The sequence below is a fragment of the Cavia porcellus genome, unplaced genomic scaffold, assembly GCF_034190915.1.
Source record: "Cavia porcellus strain 051 isolate PalLab524CR breed Dunkin Hartley unplaced genomic scaffold, mCavPor4.1 scaffold_12, whole genome shotgun sequence".
Classification (NCBI taxonomy): domain Eukaryota; kingdom Metazoa; phylum Chordata; class Mammalia; order Rodentia; family Caviidae; genus Cavia; species Cavia porcellus.
Genome location: NW_026947495.1, coordinates 74,031,497 through 74,056,396, shown reverse-complemented (window position 1 = coordinate 74,056,396; position 24,900 = coordinate 74,031,497). Strand labels below are relative to the sequence as shown.

At 34.9% G+C, this 24,900-nt stretch overlaps 1 protein-coding gene across 16 annotated transcripts in view; it reads right to left on the bottom strand.

Moving 5' to 3' along the window:
- Nucleotides 1–3,743: 3,743 nt before the first annotated feature.
- Nucleotides 3,744–24,900, bottom strand: part of Gulp1 (GULP PTB domain containing engulfment adaptor 1) — a 255,414-nt gene continuing 234,257 nt past the window's right edge. For 13 of the 16 annotated variants that reach the window (XM_063259425.1, XM_063259423.1, XM_013142555.3 and 10 more), the window contains 4 exons: nucleotides 19,262–19,486; nucleotides 17,540–17,678; nucleotides 11,539–11,633; nucleotides 3,744–5,648 (listed from right to left, as the gene is read on the bottom strand). In XM_063259425.1, coding sequence (XP_063115495.1) covers nucleotides 5,577–5,648; nucleotides 11,539–11,633; nucleotides 17,540–17,678; nucleotides 19,262–19,486 — 531 coding nt within the window. In that variant the 3' untranslated portion in view covers nucleotides 3,744–5,576. The remainder of the gene's footprint in view (nucleotides 5,649–11,538; nucleotides 11,634–17,539; nucleotides 17,679–19,261; nucleotides 19,487–24,900) is intronic. The other 3 variants (XM_013142559.3, XM_063259427.1, XM_005007643.4) reach the window with 1 other exon arrangement.

Genomic DNA, 24,900 nt, shown 5'->3' with positions numbered 1-24,900 from the left:
TCTAGTTTGATTGTCATGAAGCGGCAGAATTCCATACCAGATGCTTGATTGGGGAAGTAATCGCTGCTCTCTGTTTATATACCTTTACCTGTCAGATGCTCCTTTTCCTTAGGCATCATTGATTTAATATTTATATATAGTCTTTATCCCAAATGATACAAAATACATTTTTGAACATATATTCTTAGCCTTAGTTTTATTGGGTCACTTTTCCATTTTTATGCCAACAATAGGCAATATTTATGAACTTCAAGAGATATCACATGGCATCACTCTTCCCAAATTGAATTTCAAACTAAATTGATAAGCACAACCAAAACATAGCTCAGCATTTTAAATGCTAGTACCAGGGTTTGCTATCGATTAGACTTAAGTCAAAGTAATTTTTAGAAACTGCTTAAAAATTCTAGTAAGCTTACAAGTTTTAAACTCAAGGGAGTTATTTAAAATGCAAATAGTGTTTGTTTCTCTAATTGTTGGTGGTAAATAAAAACTGAAACAGAGGCCAATTTATTTTCAGGTTCTTTCTTTTTTATTTCCTTTTATGTGGAAAAGAAGAAAGATGAAGCCATCATCAGAGGAATCCCTGCAGAAAAAGCCTTTTGTACAACTGCATCATTCTTAGTGCTCCCTGGTCCACACATGGTCCAGCTCGCATGGGAAATAAACAGGCATCTGTGGACACTGCATAAGGTGCCAGTGAATTGAACTGTCTGAAGTTTATGATGATCCCCTCATTACCTGGCTCCTCCCAATCGTAGAACAACTCAAATTAATTTATCTTCAAATGCGCAGCTATAAGAACAGGAAAATGAAGAACTAACTAACTAGAGGATGTGTGTAAGCAAGCAACATTAGAATTTTCCGAATCTCTTCCAGAATTTCTCTTTCTACGCTTCTAACATACAACTACCTATTAAATTATTTAATGATACTAAAGGTAAACAAGTGATTTTTAGAAGCATATAAAAGCTGAAATAAACATACAGCACTGGGAAGTAATACTTTTAAATGGGATTTAGAAGTATAAGAACTTTTCCTAAGTTAGTAAATTCAGCCAGAAAATTCTTTAATATTTTTCCTCTCGAAATGTAGCCAAGCAAACATCTATCTTTGCTTTCTTTGCAGGAAAGAACCAGAATCTGGATAGTTTCCAGGCCATCCAGACAGCTATTTCAACTGGAACAAGTGACCTTTGGAACAGACCAGAACATAGCAGCCTGGCGAGACAGAGGGGAGGAACAAGTCAACTGGGAAGGACCTCGACATGTTCTTGTGAGTTCTCACTTGAAGAGGACAATAAAAAGATAAATTAAGTTAAAAGGTTTTTTTTTACAACCAATGAAAACAATGTGTCCATGTTACTGAATTCAAAGTCACAGTTTGAGTTTTTAACTATCATCCTTTAATACACAAACAAGCTTAGCAAATGTAGCTCCCCACTCCTTTGAGTGCAGGGAATGATCCTTAACTACATCACATCTATCTTTAAATCTTCATAGCCTTTTGAGTCTCAATAATTCTTCTTTTATTTTCCTCCCTCAATTGGGACTGATTTCCTTAGCCCATGATCGTGTGGTGGCTGTTCTATGTTTTTGGATTATCAAGAGTGTTATTTAGCAAATTATTGTTGCAGTCTAGATTATAATTGAAAAGAATTCATTGAGCAAGAGAAAATGGTTATGTTCTCTGAATATTTATTTAGAAACTGTGTTGTTCTTTTCTCTCCAACAGAGTATAAGAAATTTGAACTCACATAGTTAGCAAGAAGCTTGCTGAAAGGATTACTCAACCCTTTTTCCAAATGCTTAAAAATAGTGTTGTGTTTGACTTTAAAGAGAATATAAAACTGGCAGGCAAACTTTCCTTCAAGATGGTTGAAAAAAATAGAAAAGTTTAAAAAAGTAATTAAAATAAAAAGATGTTTCCAAGATAATATTAATTGATATTTTGCAAATACATTAACAATAACAAGTTGGTTAAGTCCAAGGTATGAGAAACTGTTGTAGGATTCCAGAAAGTTCCTAATAGGGATGTAGACAGGTACAATATATATTGAAGAATGCTGTTGAAATGATAATTCCTACACCTTCTAGCCAGATCTAGTTTAATAAAAACATCAACATTTCAAAATCTTCATGTTTTAAAGCAGTTGACAGTTTCTTGCATTGTACAAGAGTTGGCTTCAGTCGGAAGAAGTTGGGTTCATATTTGAGTGTGCATCTGACTCAATGCCAAAAATCGTAGCTGAGGTAAATATGATAAAACAGGTTATTGCAAATTTCTGTCGTAGAATTATGGAAATATGGTAATACAGATTTAAAACATGTAAGAAATTTGGCTATTTAATTTATCATGTATTTTGAAAAAAATAAAAATAAGCCTTTAAACTCAATTCCTTCTCTGGTATTTCATTCTCTTTTTGTTTATTAGTGCACTATAATTTTGGAAAATAGTCCTCCTTAGGGTCTATGAAACAGAACGGGGAAACAACACAATCTGTTTAAAGAATATCCACATTTCAAAAGAAAAGCACTTGAAAACAAAGAAATACTAGAGCACAAGAGGCCTCAGGAGTTGGTGTCTTTTCCAGCATAAAGGAAAACCACTCCGGATGAATTCAAGAAAAACTATGTATTTGGATGAGGCAATTCCAGAAGTGGGTTAATTTGGATCTTTGGTAGCAACATGGGAGACGTGGAGTAAGTTTGTGTCAACCTTCCCGGGAAGGCACTGGAGAGAAAGGTTACTGAAAGATTGACCTTAAGTTTCTTGGAAGCAGCTTCCATCTTCTTCTGAGACCCAGGGGCTCTCGGGTGAAACCAGCCATGTTCATATCAACAGTTGCTACCTGCCTAACGTGGAGTTGATGAGGAGACTCAGATCCAGCTGTCAAACTTGGGTCCAAGACTCTCTTAGTAATTTAACACAGGCTAAAATCCAAAATCATGAGTAAATACTGAAGTTGGAAATAAAGATGGAAATCCATGGTAGAAATTATTAGCAGCCAGCTTTTTCATGGTTATGGTAACATCAAAAAGAATAAAAATACAAGCATTTAGAAAGTCAGATTTATCAGAAATTCCATCTCAAAATGGTGGTTTTCTTTTTAAATCCCAAATATACAAAACAAGAAGAAATGCAGCAAAGCATCGCCATTCTATTGTCTTGATTGAACCATCAACTGGGTATCTGACACTGTAGATCCTACACAGTCCAAAGGACCCTAATTTAAACATAATTAAATACAAATGTTCCCAGGGAAAGTCTCAGTTCATGAGGGCATTTTAATACCCAATGGGTTTCATGTATGTACTCATATACTTCTCTTACTTTAATGACACTAAACTAAAGCAGGGATCTTGTTAATTTAACAGCATCAGTTAGCAAAGTCATGGGATGTTTCCTTATATGGTTTTCATCTAAAGTGAGTAACAAATGGATTTTACTGAATGAATTGATGAATTGTTCTCTGTGCAAAGGCTACACCTATGAAACCTGTGTCTCTAAAGTGTATGACACCACTTTTCAGGTAAGGGCAAATCTTTTCATGATTACACATTCAGCCATGACCCAAATCCTAGTCCAAGCCCACTGCAAAATGTATCAGTCAGGATCCCCTTTGCCTCTTTACTTGACTGAAAGAGTCCGTGATTTTGCTTGTTCTCTCTCCCCCCTCCAATTTATGACCAAGAAAATCTGCTATCTACATAACAACAGAGTTCGAGACATTATTTAATAAGTAAGTTATACAATTTAATTTATTTAAAATCATTTATTCTCAGCAAAATCAAACATATCATTGAGTTTACATAGAAATACAGTTTTCAACCAGATCATCATAAAAATGCACTGGTGAAATACGTGTTCATAATTGATGACCGATTACATACTATTTAATCATGCCAGTAGCAGAATTGATCACCATTAAAAATTGGTAATGTATCATAAATATGCAAATATCTTCTTAGTACTCTATCGTGTTACCATTGATAATAAATGGCCACTAAATATATACCTATTACATAAAGCTTTTTAAAGTACAATAAAAATACAAATTCTATTTGTTAAAAATAAGCCATATATATGACTTCAAAACATTCCCATTATATAAATTCCAAAATACTATATGACAAACAAAATTATAAAGACTCTTCCTTATGAAACATACACTACCCTCTAATTAAGGTACAACTTATAACAACACAAACAAGAAGGTCTGCATATACCATGGAACTTTATGGAGATACATACAAATGTACTATTGCATAAGCATATTTGACTTCTTTACTAGTGAAAATGTACCTTTAGTGCTTGAAGGTAAGTCTCATGTGTAAAACAAGCTACTTACTCATTTATTTTTGATGGTTACATCCAAACTAAGCCCATGTTCTCATAAATTGATTTTCTTGAAACCAATAAGTCACATTAGAAATCTTGACCATTTTGTTGCGCAGTTACTGTTAGTCTGTTATGTAACAGGCAAAGATATAGACAATATATTTTTAATATGTGCAATGTCCAGCAGCACATCAAGATTGAGTGGACAGAGAATTTCACTTCTCACATATACGAACAGGCTGAGAAGAAACTTGAAAAATGAGATTCAACTTTAAAATGTTTTGATACTTTACCGTCATACATTTTAAAGTATCGAATCAATGGGGCATCACAAAATAAACTTCAGTGAGGAAAAATACCATTCTTAAAGAAGAATATATGACAATAGTTACTGAGTAGAAATATATTTGGTAAAGTAAGTATGCATAATAGGCATTGTATTTATACACAGCATACATTTCAAATACATTTAAAGGGCAGATGAGATTTAGATTTTACAGTAATGTTATAATACATTGGAAATGAGATTTTTAAAAATTTAGCTAATAGTAAATGTTTTTGTTGTTTTTCACAGTCATTATTTATAAAACAAGCATGTTAGAGACTTTTAATAATATGATATTATTACCTTGTATTTGCTTATATTATGAATATATTTGATTTAATTATTATTGGAATGTATGTGTTTATCAGCCAAAAATTAGTGGAAAGGTGGCACAAAATTCAAAGTTAACATTTTCCCAAGGAGGTGAACAGCATTTTGTACGTAAAATGACATCTATCTAGTGAACGGTAGCATTTTTATTGATTTGAAAATTGAACAGGTGTAGTCTGGCATTGGTATATCTCTTCAGAGTTTTAAGTTATCATTTCAGGTATGGCTTTTACAACATCAGAAATAAATCAGCAGCCTGGAGAATGAACTCAAACTTCAAGATGTGAATTATTTAGACCAGAGACAAAGCATAGTGTAGGGATTTGTGTTTCAATTACAAATCCATTGACAACAGAAACCCAAAGGAACTGAAAGGTAAGATATACACTATGCTAAGTTGCTTTCAAAATAAAAGTTACAGATCAACACTGAGTGTGAAGAACTTTTACTGCAATAGTTTTCAAAACATGAAGATGTCCAAAAACATATTGGCACATTTATATACCTGTCTCAAAGTAACAATGCATGATATAAATGGATATAAACAAATGGAACACAGGGCAGCGTCTCCTTCTTGACATCAGCACCTACTGTCAAGCGGGTCTAGGTGAAATACTGTGCCTTCAAGAGTTAGTCCCATTTTGAACCCCTCCTGCAAAACAGAATAAAAATGATTAAAATACAACTGCTATGATAAAAATAAAATAAAATAAAATCACTAAGTAAAAGTAACCATGAACAGAAATTCAAATCTCTGTGCTTTGATCAACTAAGAACTAATTACCCACCAAATGTTGGCTTGTCAAACTTTTTATAGATATATCTCACAGGGAAAATTTTATCCTCACTGGCATTTTAATGCTTTAAGTGTAGGTCAGGTTACCATGCATGAGAATCAGGAAAAAAAGCTCTATATAAAATTTAAAAAATTTACGTCTTAGGTTTTGAATCTTTTTACAGAAGAACTTACTTATTATGTTATTCTACTGTAGGTTAAATCTTTTGGCTTCAAAGATCATTATTAATAAGGACTAAAATAGCTACGCTTCAAGACAGCTCATTAAATTTCACCTTTTCCTCTTCCTTACCAATACCCAGAGGCTGCATAAAATAATTGTTGTTAAGGTCATCCCATAACCTAAGCTCCCCATACAGTCCTGCTACCGCTTTTCAGTGGACTGGTGCCTGAGTGTGTTTCAGGAGTTAAGTGACCATCAGACATGCAACTGCAGTGAATTGCGTGCTTCATTTCACTCTAAAAGCTGAGTTAAAAAGTGATGGCTAAAAGTGGTCCTCCACTCCAAGACCCGAAGCACTCTGGGTAGACAACTGACTTTAGGCCATCTCTGGTCTCAGCATCTCTTCCCACCCTGAGCCTTGAATCTGTGTGTACTGAGCTACTGAGATGAAAAGCACTGACTTGAGTTGATCAGTGGAACTAGAGGTCACATCGTGGAAGTGTCAAAATGTCCTAGTTACTTTTATTTAGTAAGTACTTAAATGTACTTCTATTTGTACAAAATTAGCATACGGAGGAAGAAGTACTTATAAAGTGGTAAGCTACTCTTTACTTGTAATGAATGCCCAGAGATTCTTCTTCATTATGTTTATAGTACAGAGATTAACAATGTCCTCGCTTTAAAGGTGTACTAACCTCTGCCCTGCACTTGGCATGTTAACTGTACACAAATTGGTGAAGTTCAGAGTACTTACCATTATTTTTTAAAATGTTATTATCACAGAAATATTTTACCTCATTTTTTGTATCTTTTCAAAAGGCATTGAACACTTTCAAAATAAGTGTACTGTAAATTGAAGTACTGTAAATTGAAAATACTATAAGTAAACTATTCTTTTACATTTTTATTCAGGTATATGAAGCACTGTGCATGCCATCATTTTCTCACGTATTACAAATAAATGACAGATATGACAGGTAAGAAATTAATAACTACCTTTGTAATGTTTTAAAGCCACTCAATATTTTTAAAGTGTATTGGTTCAATCTGACAATAAACCGGTATTATTTCACTTATCTCAAAAATACTATCATTGTGTTATCAGTATTGGAAAGTCAAAAAAGCAACTAAAGCAAAATAAATGTTCATGATTATTTCAATAATAAAGTACTTGACTATCACTTGCGATATGACTGTGCTGATTTTTTAAGGATAATGTGCCCCTAAGTTATTCTAATCATCCCAATTGACAGATACGTTATTATAAGATTTCTTGCTTTTCTTTCTTCCTAAACTTCCCACATACTTTGTAACTTTCAGAAATTTCACTTTGTAAATCATGATTTAATGAAGTCAAAATCCTTTTGAGTTTCCATATTCTCTTGGATTTTGAACATCTGGTTAAACATGAGTCTTTTTACTTCATGCAGAGACTGAAAAAATCACAGACTAATACATTTCACAAAAAGCTATTTTATGATTAAAGTATTAATAATAGCTTTGCATTTGAAACATTTTGTTCATACTGACAAAGGTTTATTTTGGCTTATTTTCCTATTTGGAAATAGGAAAATGCATGACGGAAGGAAAACATTTATACATGTTATTGCTTGAATCTAGACACAACCACAAAGCCTCATTTGCTCATAGGTGGAGCTTTACAGAGGTGGCTGGATCTAGGTTGTGTTGAAGATGGATTAAGGGCGTGAGAATTACATTAGTGCATTGATTGGTTTAGCATAGTTTTGGGTGTGGATGGCAGGAGGTATCTTCAAGGTGTGGGTGGCACCAAGCAATAGGCTATATCGGATGGGATGGGATACAAGAGAAAAGCAGGCTTACTGCTGCTGCTTCTCCTGCCTGCCCTACCATGATCTGTTTCTCCTCTGCAATGCCAACCTGGACTGGAGCCAGCCGACTATGTCCTGAAATCTCTACAAACTGTAACCCAAAATAAAGCTCTCCTGCTTTGACTTGTGAGTTTCAGGTATTTTTTCTCAGCAATGAATATATACGGCACCTGTTACATGCTGAATTATGTCCTTTGAGCCTCGATTTTTCCTATTTGTTGGTTTATAAATCATTTAAATTATAACAGCTTTTTAAAATGTATTATATATATATTTATAATTTTCTATTTTCTTGTTATCTTAATAAAATTCAAAGTGTATTAAAATTACTGGAAAACTAATTTATCGTTATTTACTAATACTTTTTATAGTAATTCATCTGTTTCTGGTACTTTATAAATATGGAAAATTTTATTAGGATATTTGTGTAGAGACTCAAGAAGTTTATAATTATTTTCTGCTCAGAATATACTGTTTTAACAGATTTTGATAGCAAATAGAAACACATATACGAATAAAAATTATTCCCCATGAGGATACTATGAACTAATCCTGATCTAACAATAATTTAGAATTATTATTATGTTTTCACTTTTACTGGTTGTTAGTAAGAAAATGAAACTGTCAAATTGCTATAGCAAACAGGCGTTTTATAGTTCTTTATGCTTCCCTTGATGAGATGGAACATGTTTACATGTATATTAGCCAGATGGTCTTTTGTGAACTACTGATTTCTGATTAATTTGTTGGTGTTTAATGTTTTTATTATTTGTCTACTTGTTTTAATAGGCATATATATCTATATATTCTAAGAAAGAAAAATTTAAATGCATTTATAAAACAAAAGTGTCTACATGTTTCTCTTATAAAATTTTCTCTCCAATTCAAAAGTCTGGTGAGCATTCTATTATTTCCTAATGTATTTAAAAGATTAATACTTTTGAAATTTGGTTATAGCATAGGTTTCATTTGTACATTGTCCTTCTCCAAATAGTTGACCTAACACCACGTGTGCATAATCTTTTCATCTTTTGTTTATGAAATACACTATCAGTACTACCCGAACACTATGTCAGGATGTCCTATCACTATCAGTATCATCCTATTGCTGCAGCTATGAAATTAAGGTGCCATGCAGCTTAAGTTGTCAGATCAAAATATTACATTACTTATTCAAACAAACATCTAACTTTCTAACTAGTAAAATGAAATGTTGCATTCATTAGATACTTCTATGATTTCAATTCATTCAGTTACTTTAAGAATAATTTAATCATAACCTTGTGTCATTGAAAGTTAACTAAATATTTCACTATGCTTATTAGTTCAATAGAGAACCTATTACACTGTATTACGTTTATTTTAATGTGTAGAGAAAGTGCTAAATGTGTCTTAGATTAATAGCACAGAAAGATTAAAAACAAAACTCATCATACACTTTAGTTCAAGAATATATTATTTTACTTCAATTAAAGTGACCTTGCAAGTTAATTATAGACTAAAATAAATAAGCAATATAGCAAATAATCCAATAGTGACTAAATTATTAAAAATAACCTTAAAATGTAGACTATGAAATCTCATTGAACAGTTTATTCTCAGACACACTCACATGAAACTGCTGTTGAATTATGAAATAAATCATGCAAGTATTAAAATTTTAGCTTTCAAATAGTCGAGTTATTTGAAATTATTATGAAAATAATATACCAACCATCGCTGGCGCTACCCAACATGAAAGCAGAAAAGAATAAAGAGAAGATATTAAGAAAATATTAGGATTAGCAAAGAACAACAACTACCACAGTTAATATTATTTGGCTAACACATCACCAAGTCATCCCAATGCAATGTTTCTCAAACTTGGTTACTGCAAAAACCTGGAACTGGAGACCTACTGTATTTTGAAAATTGTTAGAGTTTTTTTAAAATTTTGTGATAAGCAAACAAAACAAAAAAGCCCTTCACTGTGATGGGCATCACCATAAGAACATGCCCTACCTTCCCACAGGGCACACATTTGTGCCTGCTTCTGGAAATGCATTGGTCTCCAGTAGCACTAGCCTGATTGCAAAAGGAATGAAAAAAGATAGGAACACACTTCGTGTGGAATATGGTATTCTCATTAATTAACCCTGCTATTTCAGTGAAAGTTTCATACTATCTGAAGAATGGAAAATCTGTGCCATCAGGCAGGACACACGAATCTGATGGGGTGATTTCAAACAACTAAGGACTTTCAACATGAAACATGAAACAACCTGCAACATGAAACAACTTACTGTGAATTCTACTGTTGGCAATATTTCTTTTATTAGGTTTATATTTTTACTTTATATTTGCATAAGATCTCTGAATATAAGCGGTTCATGACTTTTGAGGCAAATATTTAGGAAATTTTCTAACAATTTAAATTTAAGCATCTAAATTATTTTTCATGTAAATTGGAATTAGGAATCATACAAGTTGAGAACATTGTTCAAACACATTCTTTGAGAAACTCAAGACATATTATATACTTCAACAATTAAAACAAAGGCATGTTATTAAGTTTAGAACACTGAAAGCTTTCACATAACACTACAAAAACAGACATGCAATCCAACTTGAGCAGAGGGTATTCATATCATTCCAGGGAAAGAATGTATTTATTCCTGTTAGATTCGAGTCCCCCATTGGTTGTTTTTTGTTTGTTTGTTTGGTCTTTTTCTGGTGTGTGTCTTTTTGAGTCGGGGTCTCACTATGCACTTCAGGATGGTCTTGACCTCACTTTGTAGCCCAGGCTGGTCTTCAACTTGCAATGACCCTCCTGCCTCAGCCTCCTGAGGGCTGGGATTACAGGAGTGAGCCACCATATGCGAGTGTTTGTTTTGTTTTTGAGGAGGACTGGTAGGGGAGAAAACTGAAACATGGAGAGTGGATGTATGAGCCTAAGACTAATCAACAGAAGCACTTCTGGCACCTTACTCCTGTGTCTTCACAATGGCTCCTCAAATAGCTTTATATAATTGGTGTCTGTCTGGATTCCACCACATGTAAATTTTTTGATGAAAACAGTACAGAATGGTTTTGCCCAAATGTAAAGGGTAAATATAAATAGCAGTCATTAACCTTTGGAAGACTATTTATTAATCATGGTGCATTATACATAACTTTTAAAATAAGTTTTCTCAAATGTCTGGAGCAACTTATAATTGAAAAATAAGAGACAGATGAGAAAACTCAATTGCACGGCCTTCCTAAAGAAGCTGTCACTGTGCCTGCTTTTTCAGTAAGAATCCAGAAATTGTGACCCACAGCTACAATGCTTCTTTTCAGACAGAATTATGCTGCTCTGACAAAGATTTTCCTCATCTTCCAGTAACAATTTTAAAATTCATAACTGAAGACCCAGATCAAACCTTGTAAATCAAATGCACTGACCTTTTAGTTTCTGGCTTTCAAAACAACAAAGCATTAAAATCTATGTTATTTTGTGTAAAAAAAAAGAACCATCCTCTTTTCATTGTAAATTAAACCATTAAGAAAACCAACACCTTAATTCTTACCATGTATAGAAGTATTTTTAGAACTAAGTACAATTATTTTTTAAACTAATTTAAGAAAGTTTTTATAGGAACAGCAAATCAAGGTAAGAATAGTTTGGGGATATAACATTTTCGTTTTCCCAGATTATAAATAAACCCCAGACAATAAATAAACCATTTATTGTGCAATCTGTTAAAACAGTCACCTGCATTTCATCTAATTTTGATTGAATATCTGGAGGGAAATCCCCTGCTCCACAGTTAAAGGGGTCAAAAGGTTCAGCTCCAAACAGGTCCCGTTCTAGAAGGAAGAAAAAATACCTTAGTAAATAAAATGACAAGAACTGAATTGGGATGTGTTGTGTAGGAAAATGTAAATCAATATATGATCAAATGAGTCAACTTTCTGCATTTATACTTCATGTTGGGCTTTCTGGAGTTTAAACCAAATAAGGGAGCAAAGACCCATTTTGTGATATTAAACACTGCTTAGTTACAAAGAACTATAATCCAGAGAGGTTTATATGTCCAACAATGACTAATATCAGTGAATATCAGTTGTCAAATATTGATTAATACATATATTACAATGTCTGCATCTTTACACCATTTTAACTTACTAAAGTTTATAAGATACTCTCTGAAATTTCTTTTATCACATATATTGATGTATTGTAACACAAATGCAATAACAATAGTAGGCTTGAATACACTAGCAGGCAGTTTTACTCACAGATCATGTGTTTTTAGTTTACTTTCTACTTAGGGCAAACTTAAGGCAGATAATCTCATGTAGTACAAAATCCTATCATCTTTATAGATAACCACAGCGAGACATTTTTAAAAGTTAAAGACCTCATCTGTCAGAAACAAATTTACTTTTTTTTTTTTTTTTTTTTTTTGGCCTTTTTGTTTTTATTGGTGCCAGGGATAGAACTCACAACTGCCTGCTTTCAAGGCAGGCGCTTATGCCACTGAGCTAAATCCCCAGCCCCCAACAAATTTACTTTTACAAAAGGTAGGAGGAATGCAGTATCATAAAGTTGTGATTTTAGATCTAGGATGTCTGCCCAATGGCTTCTGTGTTTAGAGAAGAGGCTTTTGAAAGGTGATACACAGTCTTCAAATTCAATGATAAATGATGATGTGTAAGAACTGATATTCCATTTGATTTCTACGATATTCTCAAAAGTCACTCTGTGACTCATTGTGAAGGATTCTCATTTCTCCAATTATGAATTATTTTCAATTCCTTGTATTAATTTTGTAAATGGTAAGCTGCTTGGAAGTGTGTGGCACTGGTAACTGTTCCATAAACAGGAGGGATGCACATGTAATATGGCATCTAGTAAAGTCACTTTCAAAAGCGAAAGGTGAGACAAAAGCTGTAAGCCAGAGCTGCTCTGAGCAAACGGGAGTTTATGACCTAATACATCAACTGATGCAGGATACTCTTGCTGTTGTTACTTCCTTTCCTTCACCTTAAGTAGCTCAGCAATAAATCAAATTTAAGAGAACACTATACCACGAGCATACTGCACATTACTGGCCACACAGCAGGTGTATTATGGGTTGTATCTAGATGTCTGCCAAAAACTACTGCAGTCACAGGTGGGTTTTTTGGAGGTGGTTGGGTCTGGAGGGTGAGATGGTGGGAGTAAAGGCGTCCCACCCTGGGTGTGAGTGCTACCCAGCTAAAGCGCAGGTGGAATGCACACAATAAAAGGACAGAAGGAAGCTGTTTAACTACTTGCTTCTCTGATGCCTTCTGCTCGCCATGAACTGCTTCTCCTCTGGGATGCCCCTCTGATGTGCCACTCTACCTTGGAGACAGCGGACTAAGGAGGGAAATCTCTACAAATTGTGAACTGAAATATACCTTTCCTCCTTTAACTTTGGGCATCAGGAATTTTTGTTTCAGCAATGACAAAAGTAACTAAAGGAAAGTTTGTTCAAAAGCCATGAATTCTTGAAGGAGAAGAATTGCTGATCATGCAACAGAGATGTTCATTACAAGACTTTCTCAAACCAGAGCTTGAGTATTTCTGGAGATTTGAGGTGGGCTTCAAAGAATACTTGATAGTCCTGAAATACTGTGTGTAACTGGCTGTGAGTCTGCTGTATCTTGCAGCCAAAAAGTTTCTAACTCACTCTCAAGAATCTGAGATTCCTCTACAAGTTAGCAACTGTACTATGCATCAGAAAGATATTAATTTCATGTATATTCTTAAATACTGTAGAATACATACTCTAATCATCTCAGATAGGTCTAAAATTCATAACAATCATAAATTTGATTTCTATGAAAACAATCGCCATGTAGCTAACATTAAAATTAATTGCAGCTAACGCAGCTGTGGCAGAATAAAAACCAAGTAGCTCATCCTTTATTTAGACCATGTATTTTGCTGGGCAACAGATAAAAATAGTGAAGAAGGGGGTCCGGGGTTTAGCTCAGCAGCATGAGCACCTGCCTGGCAAGTGTGAGGTCATGAGATCAATTCCCGGTACAAAAAAAAAAAAAAAAGAATAGTGAAGAAAGGATTATCCCATTCCCTCACAGAATTTATACCTAAATAAGGAGAGGCTATTGAACAAAATAAAGTCCCGCATATAACAAAGGGGAGACACAATATTCATTCCAAATGAGAAATGGGATCAAGAACTGCTAGGATTCTCAGCACTAAAGAGAGAAACTCAGAGGCCAATCTTGTAAGATTTTGTTTTACACACTTAAGTAGAAAATGAACAAAAAGACATACGTTTAATAGTCCATTTAGAGGAAAAGTTCTTTATCTAAAACCCAGCTGGAATAAACTTTTAGAAATACTTGATAACTACAACTGAATGACCAACATATGCTTAAATGGTTAATTTACTATCTATTTTTGCTGAATTTTTCAACAAAATGGTGTTAAATCAGTTTGTAACAAATAAATTCCTTGAAACTATTTGACTATTCTGCCCAGATTTTCCAAATATATTTCAAATTTAACAACATTTAAAACGAAACTCAGGACTGGGGATTTAGCTCAGTGGCACAAGTGCCTGCCTGATAAGCTCAAGGTCATGAGTTTGACCCTTGGCACCAAATAAGTAAGTAAGCAAATAAATAAATAAATAAAATAAAACAAAACTCCGTACACTGCATTTTTTCCTGTTAACATTTAATTTAAAATCCTGCATTATAATTTACTTTCAATCAAAATTCTATAAGATTATTCTTTTAAAATACCTTTAAACCTATTCACTCTTCTCGATATAAATTTTAAATTGTATTAAAATTAGAATTTCACCCTCTGAATGCATAATATTCCATTTTGGATACCTAGTACATCTTCTCTAGCTTTCATTTGACAGACATCTAGGCTTTTTCTATTTTTGAATATTGTGAGTATTCCCGCAATAAACTGCATGAATGTCTCTTCAACACAGTGATTTCATTTTCTCTGGACATATACCAGCTAGTGCAATAGCTGGAACATACAGTAATTCTATTTTTACATTTTTGAGAAATGCCCATTCATTTGTCGTAATTAACACTCCCATCCTTGCAATAGTATGCAAAGGATGCTTTTTCTACAAGCCCTAGACAGTGCTTGTCATCTTTGGTCCTTTGGTGAGAGCCATTCTCACCAGAGTGAGGTCATAGCTCCTTGTAATGTTGGTATTAATTTCCTCAGTAATTGGTGATGTTGAGCAGTTTTTACACATTATGGGCTACTTGGCTATCATTTTGCAAATTGGTCTATTGCTTAGTTCTTAATTGGGTGTTTGTTTTCTGCTGTTGTGTTGCTTTTCTTATATATTCTGGATATTAATTCCAGTCAGATAAACACTTCTGTAAATACGTTCTTCCATTCAGCAGATCATCATTTTAATAAAACAGAGTTTCTAAACAGGCTCATAGGAGAGCTACAATAATCAATACATTGTGTATTGTCTTCATAACAGTTATTCAAAGTAGAAGATATAGGTCTGATATCTCGCCCAAACAATATTAGCACAAACCTTCTTTTCAATGAGCGAGGAGAAAGCATTGGTAAAACTACCTTAACTATCTTGTGCATAAATATATTATTTTCCCTTTCTTCCTTTCCCCTTCCTCCATCAGTTTGTCTTTTATATAGTTTCTTCCCAATTCATGTATCTATTGTACATTTTGGATAGTATTTGCTTGTTCAGTTTCTCACACTGAGATGATATGTTGTTTACACATTTGGGTCTGATTTATTTCTCTTATGAGTATGGTCTCAAGTTGCATCCATTTATATATAAAGGTCTCCTGAGCATCAGTGGAACACAATGGAAGATGCAGACACAACCCCAACACATTCAGTCACCTTATCTTTGACAAAGGAACCAAACATATTCACAGGAAGAAAGGTAGACTCTTGAATAAATGGTGCTGGAAAACCTGACTTTCCACACGTCGATAACTAAAACTATATCCATGTCTATCAGTCCACGCACTACACTAAAGGCAAATAGATTAAAGATCTAAATATTAAAATACAAACACAAAATCTACTGGAAGAGAAATTAGATAGAAATCTAGAAGATACAGTTGTAGGCAGAGGCTTCATGAACAAAACCCAGACTGCAAGGAAAATATGACAAAAAATCAACAAATGGGATCTTGCCTTATTACAATCTTTTGTATAACAAAAGAAATCACCAATAGTGAAAAGACAAGCCACAGAGTGGGAAAGATCATAGCCAGCTGTCCCTCAGACAAAGGACTTCTATCTAGAACATATAAAGAATTTAAAAAACATCAGACCCCCCAAATTCAAAGACCCAATCCAAAAATAAGCATCTGAGATAATCATGCATTTCTCAGATGAGGAAATACAAATGGCAAATAAGTACATGAAAAAATGTTCAGTATCACTGGTCATTTGAGAGATGCAAATTAAAACAACACTGAGATTTCATCTCACTCCAGAAGGAATGTTTATCATTAAAAAATCAACCAATAAAAAATGCTTGCAGGGCTGTGGGGAAAAAGGAAGCCTTCTCCATTGCTAGTGGAAGTGTAAACTAGTGCAACCACTGTGGAAATCAGTGTGGAAATTCCTTATAAAACTGGAATTACAGGTCTCCTTTAACCCAGCTATTCCCCTCCTTGATATCTTCCCAAAATAATTAAAAACACTGTTCCATAGTGATGCATGTGTGCCCATATTTATAGCAGCATAATTTGTAATAGCTAAATGTTGGAAAAAACCCAAATGCCCATCAACTGAGGAATGGATGAAAATGATGTGGTTTTTTAAAATGATGGAGTACCACTTAATCATAAAGAAGGAAATACAGTATTTTTGTAAGCTGGTTTTTAAAGTCATGTCGTTATTTTGTATATACAAATCAGTAACCGGAAATGTACTGACTACACAACACAAACAATATACTTTGTTTAATTCCAAATGGAGAAACAAACTATCGACCTTGCCATGTACTGAAGCTTCAGTTAAAACTTGAATTTATATTCAGATCGTTTTAGTATGAACCAGAGAAAATGCAAGGAAGCATAACATGTAAAATCACTTTAGTTTCCCTTAGTAACAGATTCAAGGCCATGAGAAACTATTCTTTCAGTTTCTGTGACAGGGTGGAGATCAGGACACAGCGAAAACATTAAAGATGAGTATCTGTTGGATGCTAACTCATCACAAAGTGACCTTGTTCCTTTTACATATAGTAGTTCCAATATAAAAGCAATGGCATTTTAAATCAAAAGAGAAAAAAAAAACCACCTTATGTAAGATAAATATAGAAACAAATCATGGCATCCATATAATTTATATACTTTTCAACTCTCTGTCACATATTCTATGATAACAGCAATATTTAAACCGCATTCTATTAAATCCGTCAAAATGACCAAAATTATTATCACCTGCTGTTTCTATCAAAATAAAACATCAAAATATCATTGGAAAGGAAATACACAATTAAACTATTTTATTATTTTAAAAACCTACATCATAATATCATTTTTCATAAAATAGGTTCCAACCGCAAACAGGGGTGTCTTTAACAGTATTTTCTAACGTATAAAGTTAAATATAATTAACTGCATTTGGTACATATATAAAAGTGCAATACTTTATTAAAATTGCTAGTGAGCTTGTTAAGAAATGTAATTTGCCAGCAAGGGTTAAATATTCCAACTGTACTCAGAGATGGCGAGGAAACGCTTACTGATTTCTGTAGACCGACTGGGTACCGGAGGTGGCTGGGTGCCGTTGCGAGTGGGTACTGAAGCCTGGTGTGAAGCTGGAGAGAACGGAATCATATCGAAGATGTCCGTGGAGGGTGACTTGGGCACCACGCTGCCGGCCTGCAATGAAGAGAACATGAATTAGTGCAGAACCTCTTCGTGGGGACACATTATCATGTAACTCTTTCATAGGCACAGAAAACACAAAGTTCAGTCCAATCATATACGCGTGCCGTTTTTAGATCAATAACATTTACCAATTAATCATTGAAATGGTTCAGTCATTAAGCCAAACCATCACATGCAAGAGAGAAATAGAAAATTTCTACAAAAATGTTCTCAAAGATGATGGCAAAAATGATGACAATACGGTTCTGGATTAATATATAACAGATGTTAGTTTTTTTGCATATGTAGAAATAACTGGCGTTTTATGTATATGCAACATGCTGTCAATAATATACTTTGCATGAAATTATAAGCTTTACACAGAAATAACTGGACATGTAATTTATCTTCCTATAAACATTGAAATTCCATTTTTACATTTTTAAAATAATATATTTTGACTCCTATTTGTAAGTACAATAACAACTGTTATTCATTGCAATATATTTCATTCTCACAAAAATTTAATCGTATTGTCTATAATAGATAGCTACCTAATAAAATAAATAATTATGGATATACCACAAAAATTACTATATTCTCTAATGTGGGTCAGTACCAAATAACTATAGGGAAACAAATAAAAATTGTATAAAAATGTGGAAAGAAGTATGTAAAAATGACGCCCATCACTTTGTCAAATAGAGAAAAAACACATGTAAAATCTAAGAACCATCTAATAGAGAAGTCCCATTTCAAGGAGGAAAGAAGAAAAGTTTACTTTTCTGGTACAACCATGTAGAGATTGCTGGAAGGGTACATACACATCAAAGTTAGAGTTCTTTTCTTTTTTTAAAGTTAGAGTAATAAGAATACATTTATTTTTCTGATTCACAGATAAAGGGAGGTGAGAAAAAGTAGGCTTAAATGGAGAGTGATGGATTTGCTATTAGTGATTGTCAGTGTATTATTTATTCAAGAAATGTCTGTCAATTTGCTTACTTTCTTTAGCAATTTGCTCTCCTCTTGCTGAGGACAGAGTTGTCCTACTGATCTCAGCCCTGGACCTTCTCTGGTTCTACCTTTCTCCTCTTTAGTATGCAAAAATGCTCAAATCTTGTCTGTCACTAACAACAAAACCTAAAATGTTTCCCCCGTCTCTATTATTCCTCCAGCCTCTGTCTTTCTTTCTTGTTCTTTCCGGACTAAGCCCTTTAAAAGAAATACTAGTCTTCCTCTCCTAACTTTTATTTCATTTACTTAACACAGGTCAATCTAGACTGTTTAACACTGAAGTCTACTGAAAATGTTTTTAGTCCTACCACTGAAGACATCATTTTGTAACTTCCATAGCTGACCGGCCCTGTGATGTACTTGCCCTATTTCACCTTTTTTTTTTTTTGGATTTCTACATGATCACTACTCTCTACTTGAAACTCTGATAAGGAAACAAAAATGCACACAAAGACTCCAGATAGCATGAACTTGGTCAACACAAATCGGCATTTTATCACTACCTGAAAAAAACACATTCTGAGATAGTTAAAAAAAAAATAAGGGGTTCATAAAAAAGGGTTATCTGCTTTGTGAATTACATGAGGTCTTGGGATGCTGTTCTCACTGAGAGGCGTGGGAAGACCGTATTTAGAAGGCGGCGGTATTAACAGTCCCAGTGATAGTCTGGAATCAGGCGAGGTGACAGGAGTGACAGAAATGGAAGACATATTTAGACAGGGAGATGGATCATCAGTACTACGCCAGAAAGAGGATGGGCATCCCGGAAACCCATGAAGCTCACGGTCAGACATTCTGGGCCGCAGCTGCAAAGGAATGACAGAGAGAGAAAAACACTGAGGAGGGGAAGGATAGGCGTGCAGGGAGGGCAAACGTGCATGTGAAAATTTATCTGCACAAGAGTGCTCTGTGAAAACGATAAGGTACTTTCATAATAACCCTGCTAGTGTTAAAACAATACAGCTGAAGGTGATTTTTCGCTTGCTTGTCCTGAGATTCTTGGTTGTTTAGTTTGATCATGTTCCATGGAAATAGTACATTTTTAGATATTTAACTAGAAGATTGCATTCATTATGACCCGGGAGGCAGAGAATTAGAGAAGAAAATGAGGAAAGCCTAAGATTTTCTGTGGAGAGGATGCCTGTGTAATAAGGTAGGAAGAAAAAGCATAATAATAATAAGAAAGTCCCTGTGGTTGGATTAAAACCTTGCTTCTAAAGCTTTGCAGAATTCGTCAACAGAGTAACATTAGCTATTTTCAATTTAATCTCCAAAACATTTTTTAAATATTATTAATGGCTACAGTATTGTATTTTTATTATAATAGAGAACAAGGAATTAATGCCTATCTGCTTTGTTTTGAGAGAGAGAGAGAGAGAGAGTGTGTGTGTGTGTGTGTGTGTGTGTGTGTGTGTGTGTGTGTGACTTACATCTCTAGGAGCTAAGAAGCAAGGTTGGTTTTGAAAAAATGAGACTCCTGTCATTACGCTCTTCCCTACAAGGAGTCAGTGCTGAATGGCAAGGTGTTTTGGGGACAGAAAGAGTTGTCAAGAATCTCAATTAAGCCTTTCTTCGCTTACTGAAACACTGTAAACAAGGGACCAGAGAGAAGCTGCTTGTTCTGATAATGCTGCATTTTTCCCACGACACGGTGCTAGGCAGAGGTCAGAAGGGTTGGTGTGGAGGGAGGCACTCTTTCCTGCTGCTGAGGGAGCCCAAACGAAAGAGGTTTGGGGGATGGACGTAGGGCCAGAGACAAGAAAAGGGTAGAGACTGAAAGGAGAACAGGAATGGATTTTTAAGTTTCAGAGGATAAAAGTGTCCCCTGGGGCCCCAAGTACAGCAGTCCGGGCAGAATCACACAAGAGGTGTTGGCCAAGGGCCCCCATGGGAGGCCAGCAGATCAAGGCCGCGAGTGCAGACATGCACAGGGTCAAGGCTGACAGTGGAGTCAGAGCCCTGACTCAACTCCTCCAAACCACACGCCAAGTCTGGAGTGGGGAGGGCAGCGTGGTGGCCTTGGAAATTGCCTGTGATGGGACCAAAGATCACACAGAGGGTTTTGGTCTGCAGCTGAATGCCTGGGCTGCGAGTCACAGTACAGATTTCCCACACTAAGAGGACTCAGAGGCAGGGCACGAAATATCTGACTGTGGATAAACTTCACTGTAAGTAAAATAGAATTCGAATTAGAAGGAGCGAGTTTGAGAACTATCCCTTACCTGCAAGCACCTCTTTATACAGTTATTGAAGCAAAGGGGAAATCAGGTAAAGCCAGAGAACTAAGTTGAGGGGAAAGTTTGGTGTCAAAGCAACATCTTTGAGGGTCTTAGCAATGTAAGACTTTATTAATACACATGTATAGTTCTGTAAATATCGACTTCTCTCTTGAACTCAAAACTGACTTCTCTCCCTTTAGCTATCTACATACTGGTACTACAGATAATATCTTCAGTCTGTAAACTTGCTGTATAGTTCTGTCACTGGTGATTACCCTGTACTTAATAATAGATTAGAATTGTACACTTCTTGTGTCTATAAAATGGCCTACAAAATACAATAGAGTGCTATCTATAGTGAACATTTTGTGTAATTTACTGTAGCATTATGTTTACTGAAAATATAGGATAGTAATCATACAGAGACATCTGTATCGTGTGAAGCATAATAAGATATGAAATGGAAGATATCTAGAGGACCTTCAGCTTAAACACTGAGGGGAAACTCTCCATATTCTTTCACAGCATAAACTGGCCCACAGATATCTTGACTAGATGCCTCAAAACAAACTGAATGTCAAAATAAGCTCACATAAAAATATTCTAGTATTTTTATCACAGTTTTAATACTGCACATTTTCATAATACTACTTCCTTTTTGAAGTTGCACTTACAAGAAAAATGAAGATGATATATACAGTAAATTCCCAATTTATGAACAAGATCTGATCTGGGAGAATGTTTCTGATTTGATCTTAAGTCCCACAAAGTGAGTTTTATTTATCTTTGACACAAATATGCAGTGTATGCTGCTTGGTGCTCCCCCGCAGACCCTCCACACCACCACTGCTTTTCCTCAGGCTTCTGGATGTCCTGGGCTCTGACCAATCCTGTCTTAATTACACTACCGCACTGTATGGAACGCACCTCTGTGACAGGGTCCTCCAAACACTGAGCTCCTTCCCCAACTTGTTCACACCTAGGAAAGTTTGCAATGTGAGATCTGTTGGTATCTGTGAAAGTTCATAGCTCAAATGTTTATAAATTGGGGACTTACTCTAACACGAAAATAATTAAATATTCAAATATGCCACTTAAAAGCATTTTCATTTTTAAAATGCTAATGCTAAGATATTTAATTATGTCAACAATTTGGAAAAATTGAGGAAATCCATTGCTCTCACAGGTGTCCTTTGGGTCATCAGTAACTTGTCAATTTTTGCTTGCGTAACATGGGTCTTTTAAAATACTGAATTTGTTATTTGTAGCTAAATATGAAGAAATCGCACACTAAAATTCTGGAGTTTTTCTTGAGTTAACCTAGAGAGCCAGGGTGCAGGAGAGCTAGTGATTAGCACGGAATATCTGCGGTCCTCCAAGCTGGCATGGGTTCTCGGTTTCATTTCTACCTTCCCTGGCACTTACGCATACTTAACTCACTACCTCAGCTCTGCTGACACCTGAAGTCAAATCATGGAATGTGCTTACTTCTAAGAATGAACTCTAAACCTGGTACATGTAAGTACACGTGAATATTTCAGATATGTCTGATTCCGTACAATAGTATTTTTCCACCAAATTAAATATTTTGTGCCGGGCAACTTAGATTCTGGGCTTTGGAACTAGTCTTTATTTTATTTTTTTAAATTTAATTAAATTTATTGGTACCATTTAGGTAGATACAATAATCACATTACTCATCATATGGATTTTGTACTTGTACATAATATCCTTTGATTTTTTTTGTCTTTTTTTAAGATGATATTTTTTAATTACTTGAGGATGTTCAGTTTTAAAAACAAAAACCACATTTGTTAGATGAAAAATGGTCTGATCTTTTTGGGGTGGAATCTTTTACTTATATCTTGACAGAAGGCTAGAGACCAAATATCGATGCTTAAGAAACACCTCATGTTCAGAATTCCAAGTAGTATGAGCTTTAGGGACGTGGGCAGAATCTAAGTTATTCTATCAGCCGGAGTCCTGTGTTCAAAACTGCATGCAAGTTATACAGAAGTGATCGCATTAAGGTATATCAATAGTAATTTCCATGTCTTAGATTTGCTGTTGTAGTTTCTTGGCCCTTTCTTTCAGGAATTAGCAGCTGGGAGCATTTGGAACACGGTGCCGCTTTGTATCAAGAGACAGCGAGGTAAAATACCCGCAAGCTGTTTTATTCACACCAAGAAATACTGCGAACAACACAACAACAAAACAAATACATTAAAGAGCCAGCGCTGTGGTGATACCTATTGAAATACTAGGATTATAGCATCACCGTATTCTGTGCTACTAATTACACTGGCAATATAATCCTTCAGCCTCATTTTAAATGTAAAACAAGCAACTCCCAGGTTAGACATGATTTATCTGTTATTCAAATAGTAGGGGCTCAACATTTTTTGGAATAAATTAAGATGCAAGCTCTTTTTCTATTTTTATTATTAGTACATGTGTCTAGTAGATGAAGTGTACATTCTTTAGGGGAATTGGCAAGGCACATAAAAATCTTAATTCCTTTTTTGTATTTTCTTTTCTTTCCCTCCTTCCACATTTCATCCATTTCTGGATTCAAGATCTTTTTTTTTTTTTTTTGTATATATTTGAAGAAAAAGAAGTGAATAGTTACAAATTTACAATTTAGTTTTTTATGTGTTAGTTAAAATGTTCTAGTAAAAAAACAGATGATTGTAATAACCCTCAAGATGGTGTAAGATAATCAAGTGGTCCAGTAGATCTTTCAGGACTGCCTGCTGAATCATCCTCTCAAAGTTCATTCTTCTGACTCATTTCCAACATCACTGTTTAAAAGAAACTGTTTACAGTAACTATTTTTCTAAGCTAGAATTTATAATCCCAGAGATGTCTTTTTTCAGATTTCTAGGTACACAGTGGGTCCATAGTAACTTTTAGTAATGAGGTCTATTTATAGTAAAGTTCTTATACCCAGCTTCCAAGTTAAAAGGGTGCAGGCTTCCTCAATCACAGAAGCAAACAATGCTAAGTGACGTGTCCAGGTACTGGGGGATTCAGAACTGAGTGCAAACACATTTATTCCCCATTAGACAGCATTTACTTCTCTCCAATCATCCTCTGTGCAACTAGCAATTATCAAAGTGAAGCTGCAGGCTGGTAATCATTTCTTGTGTGTACCAAATGTTCTTAAACCAATGTTCATGTTTAAAATTGATGCCTTTGTTTAAAGATTCACATTTGGCTTGTATAATTGAGAGTTTTCACAATCTGTTCTTGTCCGTCTTGACTTGAGAGTAGTTGAGAATGTAGAGAAAAATAAATAAGCAGGCTTGTTTACCCACAGTGAGGTACAAATTTTAGGTTATAATTGTCTTACGAGGTCTAATCAGTGGCCACACAGTTGATTATGCAGAGGTAGAATTTTATCTAACACTGGGTTTAATTGAAAGGGAGACATTTGTTTTACCCAGCAATGGAACATCCAGTATTCCTTAGAACTACAATTTTACTCATTTAACTTTGAGGCAATAGTCTGATATGGTTAAAACCTTCTACAGTCAGCAAAGCAAAACATAAGTACTCAACTTAAGAGTCAGAAGGAACAATTTGATTTGACTTGCTGTGCCCACATCTGATGATGGAACAATCTTCTAGAGGTGTTCATGAGCCTAGGAGGGCAGAATAAACCCTTTTCTAATATAAATACAGGCAACATTGCCATGTGAATGTAATAAATGGAAATCAGATTGTTCCCACAAAATTAGTACCAAATGGTGGAAAACCTAACCTCTAATCTATTGCCAAACCACTAGAACAGAGCAGAAAGCAAACAGCACAGCCAAGTAACGGAAACTTCTCAGTGTATTTAAATGGGCATTTAAAATAAGGACCCAATTTCTAAAACCAGTGAAGATTTCCACCATCTCTATGTAATACAGAGATACGTCTGCTGGGCACCAGCAAAGGCTGATTCATTTGCCAGGAAAAGAACTCATGACTGAACCAAGTGGGTGGCACTCAGAAGC